The sequence below is a fragment of the Bombina bombina genome, chromosome 1, assembly GCF_027579735.1.
Source record: "Bombina bombina isolate aBomBom1 chromosome 1, aBomBom1.pri, whole genome shotgun sequence".
Taxonomy (NCBI): domain Eukaryota; kingdom Metazoa; phylum Chordata; class Amphibia; order Anura; family Bombinatoridae; genus Bombina; species Bombina bombina.
Genome location: NC_069499.1, coordinates 1448418144 through 1448424187, shown reverse-complemented (window position 1 = coordinate 1448424187; position 6044 = coordinate 1448418144). Strand labels below are relative to the sequence as shown.

The 6044-nt window shown below is 40.2% G+C and overlaps 1 protein-coding gene across 1 annotated transcript; it reads right to left on the bottom strand.

Annotated features, from left to right (window-relative positions):
- Positions 1-574: 574 nt before the first annotated feature.
- On the bottom strand, positions 575-922 carry LOC128666338 (40S ribosomal protein S20-like). The gene has a single exon (XM_053720864.1). It carries the CDS (start codon positions 920-922, stop codon positions 575-577), a length of 348 nt encoding a protein of 115 aa, XP_053576839.1.
- Between the last annotated feature and the right edge of the window lie 5122 nt (positions 923-6044).

The window sequence follows — 6044 nt, the reverse complement described above, 5'->3', positions numbered from 1 at the left end:
TATTTTGTATCCATACTTACCTTCTGAACCTTCTCTTTGTGTTGTTTTATGTCTCAAAGAATATGAACTCAAAACTTCTTCCTTTCGTACTTCTTCTAATCAACTTTCCCTATCGTTTGTTCCTCCTTATTCTCCTGAGTCTTCTACATCTGTTGCTAGGTGGGTTAAATGGGTTATGAGTGAAGCTGGTATTGATTTATCTTTTTCTGCACACTCTTTTAGAGGATCAGCCACTTCTAAAGCATTTTTGAAAGCTGCTACCCTTCAACAAATTTTGGATAAAGCTGACTGGTCTTCTAATTCAATTTTTAAACATTTTTATTTTTAACCCATTGAACATGCCTCTTTAAAGTTATTTTGTTAGTGTGCTTTAAACTAGCAAAATATGAGTCTCTGGTCTTTTACTAAAATTCGGATTATCATAACTTGTGAATGTATAATCTAGATGTTATTAAAGACACATAGACAAGTATTTTCATTCCCTGTATATTTTGTTTTTTTCCCCTCCAATAAATTGTATCATTTTTTATTGTATATTTTATTTTAGTTTCCAATCAATATTCAGAATCTTTTGTCAAGTAGATTCTTGCCATCTCATGTGAACTGCAAGTCCTCGCTTCAATAAAAATCTTTTCTCAGATGGACTGTGAAGGTCAATCAGGCACTTGTGGATACGCTTTTGAAAACGATCCCATGTTTTGGAACCTTCACCACATGGTGTTTTCCTTGTAGTAATGCGAAGAGTCTTGGTGGGCATGCACACATTTCCTTTTACTTTCAAGTTCTTTACTTTTGCTCCTTTGATCGAATCAGCACATACTTGTTCAAGGGATTTCCCATTACGACTTGTGAGAGTTATTCTGATACGATGAATGGCCACTTCCTGTTCAACAGGTGCTTTACCTGTATCTTTAAATGCCATAGTGATAACCTTCCTGGCCGACTTATTCATCCGACGGAGAAGTCCGGTAATTTACGGAGTGAACAGTAGTGAGCCAGGGAAAGCTGTGAAACCAACCAAGTGGGTACAACCGGAAAGCAGTTTGTTCTGTTTTAACCAGTTTCCACTTTTTATTGGTTACTGGTCTGTTTATGATGTATGCTGTCATTTTTAAATATTGTCAGTTATTTATGTTATTTTCTATGTACTTTTGAAAACTGCATTGAAAGTAGTAAAAGAAAGAAAGCAAAATAATTGTCTCTGTGTCTTTAATAAAATCTAGATTATACTTTCACAAATTAGGATAATCCAAATTTTTCTTAGTTTTCTTGGTATGCTTTGTAAAAGAATAATCTTAGGTAAGCTCAGGAGCGTGCACGTGCCTTTAGCCATTTGGAAACAATGCTCTTATTAGCCTACCTAGGTTTACTCTAAACAAAAAATTTCAAGAGAACAAAGCAAATTTAAATGGAAAGTTGTTTAAAACAGCATGACCTATCTAAATAATGGAAGATTAGTTTTGACTTTTTTCTTCCTTAAATGGCTATAACATTACATGGAATTGTAACCACATTTTTTTGGATATATATATATATAAAAATAAATACAAAATTTGGTTTAGCACACCTTACAAAAAGTTTATATACACAACTTTGGGAGTGCTGCCAATATGACCCAGTAATTACACAAACAAAGGGTATTGGCGCACATCCATTTTCAAAAGCACAACATATTTTTTGAACTGCTGCAAAAAATGCCTGCAAACAACATCAAGAGACAACTATTCTTTTTAAATAAAATTGGGATCTTAGTCACACAATATGGCCATATTTTGCTTAGCCAGTCACCACTTACAAGGTGCCCCAATATAGACTTGGTCCTAACACTACAGTCCTTTGCCACAGTGGGCTGAATCATTCCTGCTTTTACTCTTCATAATAGAATGAGACTCCCTGGCTTAATATTCACAACTCTATTACTCTGTCATGAGCACACCTGAGTTTGGGTGGGCTGCTTTAACCAATGGGAGATGGTCAGTCCTGATATGTTTTAATACAAATACAAAATTTGGTTTAGCACACCTTACAAAAAGTTTATATACACAACTTTGGGAGTGCTGCCAATATGACCCAGTAATTACACAAACAAAAAAGGTATTGGCGCACATCCATTTTTAAAAGCACAGCATATTTTTTTGAACTGCTGCTAAAAAATGCCTGCAAACAACATCAAGAGACAACTATATTAAGCCAGTGAGTCTCATTCTATTATGAAGAGTAAAAGCAGGAATGATTCAGCCCACTGTGGCAAAGGACTGTAGTGTTAGGGCCAGTCTATATTGGGGCACCTTGTAAGTGGTGACTGGCTAAGCAAAATATAACCATATTGTGTGACTAAGATCACAATTTTATTTAAAAAGAATAGTTGTCTCTTGATGTTGTTTGCAGGCATTTTTTTGCAGCAGTTCAAAAAATATGTTGTGCTTTTGAAAATGGATGTGCGCCAATACCTTTTTTGTTTGTGTAATTACTGGGTCATATTGGCAGCACTCCCAAAGTTGAGTATATAAACTTTTGTAAGGTGTGCTAAACCAAATTTAGTATTTGTATTAAAACATAATCAGGGAGACTGACCATCTCCCATTGGTTAAAGCACCCCACCCAAACTCAGGTGTGCTCATGACAGAGTAATAGAGTTGTGAATATTAAGCCAGGGAGTCTCATCCTATTATGAAGAGTAAAAGCAGGAATGATTCAGCCCACTGTGACAAAGAACTGTAGTGTTAGGACCAGTCTATATTGGGGCACCTTGTAAGTGGTGACTGGCTAAGCAAAATATGGCCATATTGTGTGTTTACGATCCCAATTTTATTTAAAAAGAAAAATTGTCTCTTGATGTTGTTTGCAGGCATTTTTTGCAGCAGTTCAAAAAAACTAAATTTATGCTTACCTGATAAATTTCTTTCTTTTGCGATGTACCTAGTCCACGGATTCATACTTACTTGTGGGATATTATCCTTCCTAACAGGAAGTGGCAAAGAGAGCACCACAGCAGAGCTGTCTATATAGCTCCCCCTTAACTCCACCCCCCAGTCATTCAACCGAAGGCCAAGGAAGAAAAAGGAGAAACTATAAGGTGCAGAGGTGACTGAAGTTCTTAATAAAAAATACCATCTGTCTTGAATAGACAGGGCAGGCCGTGGACTCGGTACATCGTAAAAGAAAGAAATTTATCAGGTAAGCATAAATTTTGTTTTCTTTTGCATGATGTACCGAGTCCACGGATTCATTCTTACTTGTGGGATACCAATACCAAAGCTTTAGGACACGGATGAAGGGAGGGACAAGACAGGAACCTAAACGGAAGGCACCACTGCTTGCAAAACCTTTCTCCCAAAAATAGCCTCCGAAGAAGCAAAAGTTTCAAATTTGTAAAATTTTGAAAAGGTATGGAGTGAAGACCAAGTCGCAGCCTTACAAATCTGTTCAACAGAAGCATCATTTTTAAAAGCAGATGTGGAAGCTACCGCTCTAGTAGAATGAGCTGTAATCCTTTCAGGAGGCTGCTGTCCAGCAGTCTCATAAGCCAAACGGATGATGCTTTTCAACCAAAAGGAAAGAGAAGTCACCATAGCCTTTTGACCCCTACGCTTTCCAGAATAGACAACAAACAAAGAAGATGTTTGATGACAATCTTTGGTTGCCTGCAAATAAAATTTCAAAGCACAAACCACGTCCAAGTTGTGCAACAGACGTTCCTTCTTACAAGAAGGATTAGGACATAGAGAAGGAACAACAATTTCCTGATTGATATTCCTGTTAGTAACAACCTTAGGTAGGAACCCAGGCTTGGTACGCAAAACCACCTTATCAGCATGGAACACAAGATAAGGTGAGTCACATTGTAATGCAGATAGTTCAGAAACTCTTCGAGCTGAAGAGATAGCAACTAGGAACAAAACTTTCCAAGATAAAAGCTTAATATCTATGGAATGCATGGGTTCAAACGGAACCCCCTGAAGAACTCTGAGAACTAAATTTAGACTCCATGGTGGAGCAGCAGATTTAAACACAGGCTTAATTCTAGCTAAAGCCTGACAAAAAGCCTGAACGTCTGGAACATTTGCCAGATGCTTGTGCAACAAAATAGACAGAGCAGATATCTGTCCTTTTAGGGAACTAGCTGACAATCCTTTCTCCAATCCCTCTTGGAGAAAAGACAAAATCCTAGGAATCCTGATTTTACTCCAGGAGCAGCCTTTGGATGTGCACCAAAAAAGATATTTACGCCATATCTTATGATAGATTTTCCTGGTAACAGGCTTTCGAGCCTGAATCAAGGTATTTATGACTGACTCAGAGAAACCCCACTTTGATAGAATCAAGCGTTCAATCTCCAAGCAGTCAGTTGCAGAGAAATTAGATTTGGATGCTTGAATGGACCTTGAATCAGAAGGTCCTGTCTCAGTGGCAGAAACCATGGTGGAAGAGATGACATGTCCACCAGGTCTGCATATCAAGTTGTGGAATATCAGATGTGGAAGGAGAGGGAAAGGTGAAAACAGATAAGCCAGGTGGAATGACCAGGGTACTGCTAGAGCATCTATCAGTACAGCCTGAGGATCCCTTGACCTGGAGCCGTAACGAGGAAGTTTGCCATTCTGACGAGACGCCATCAGATCCAATTCTGGTGGGCCCCATAGCCGAACCAGTTGAGCAAACACCTCTGGATGGAGTTCCCACTCCCCCGGATGAAAAATCTGATGACTTAGAAAATCTGCCTCCCAGTTCTCTACACCTGGGATAAAGATTGTTGACAGATGGCAAGAGTGAGCCTCTGCCCATTGGATTATCCTTGAGACCTCTATCATTGCTAAGGAACTCCTTGTTCCGCCCTGATGATTGATATAAGCCACAGTCGTGATGTTGTCCGACTGAAACCTGATGAATCTGGCCGAAGCCAGCTGAGGCCATGCCTGGAGAGCATTGAATATCACTCTTAATTCCAGAATATTTAACGGTAGGAGAGCCTCCTTTCGAGTCCACAAACCCTGAGCTTTTAGGGAATTCCAGACTGCACCCAAGCCCAGAAGGCTAGCGTCTGTCATCACTATAACCCATTCTGGCCTGCGGAAACACATTCCCTGGGACAGATGATCCTGTGACAACCACCAAAGAAGAGAGTCTCTGGTCTCTTGATCCAGATTTATCTGATGGGATAAATCCGCATAATCCCCATTCCACTGATTGAGCATGCATAGTTGCAGTGGTCTGAGATGCAAGCGAGCAAAAGGAACTATGTCCATTGCCGCTACCATTAGACCGATTATCTCCATACACTGAGCAACTGATGGCCGAGGAATGGAGTGAAGAGCTCGGCAGGTGGACAAAATCTTTGATTTCCTGACCTCCGTCAGAAATATTTTCATGTCCACCTAGTCTATCAGAGTCCCTAGAAATGAAACTCTTGTGAGGGGGAAAAGAGAACTCTTTTTTACGTTCACCTTCCACCCGTGAGATCTTAGAAAGGCCAACACTAAGTCCGTGTGAGACTTGGCTAGTTGGAAGGTCGATGCTTGAATCAGAATGTCGTCTAGATAAGGCGCCACTGCTATGCCCCATGGCCTTAGAACCGCCAGAAGGGACCCTAGCACCTTCGTGAAGATTAGTGGCGCCGTGGCCAACCCGAAAGGAAGGGCCACAAAATGATAATGCTTGTCCAGAAAGGCGAACCTGAGGAACTGGTGATGATCTTTGTGGATAGGAATGTATAGATACGCATCCTTTAAGTCCACGGTGGTCATATATTGACCCTCCTGGATCAATGGTAAGATAGTCCGAATGGTCTCCATCTTGAATGATTGGACTCTTAGGAACTGGTTTAGGATCTTGAGATCCAGAATTGGTCTGAAGGTTCCCTCCTTTTTGGGAACTATAAACAGATTGGAGTAAAACCTCTGACCCTGTTCTGCTTTTGGAACTGGGCAGATCACTCCCATGGTAAAAAGGTCTTCTACACAGCGTAAGAACTCCTCTCTTTTTGTCGGGTTTACAGACAATTGAGAAAGATGGAACCTCCCCCTTGGAGGGGAATCCTTGAAATC

What these genes read in the sequence shown, in the direction of transcription:
- LOC128666338 (XM_053720864.1), bottom strand. Translation starts at nt 922, where the DNA reads ATGGCATTTAAAGATACAGGTAAAGCACCTGTTGAACAGGAAGTGGCC.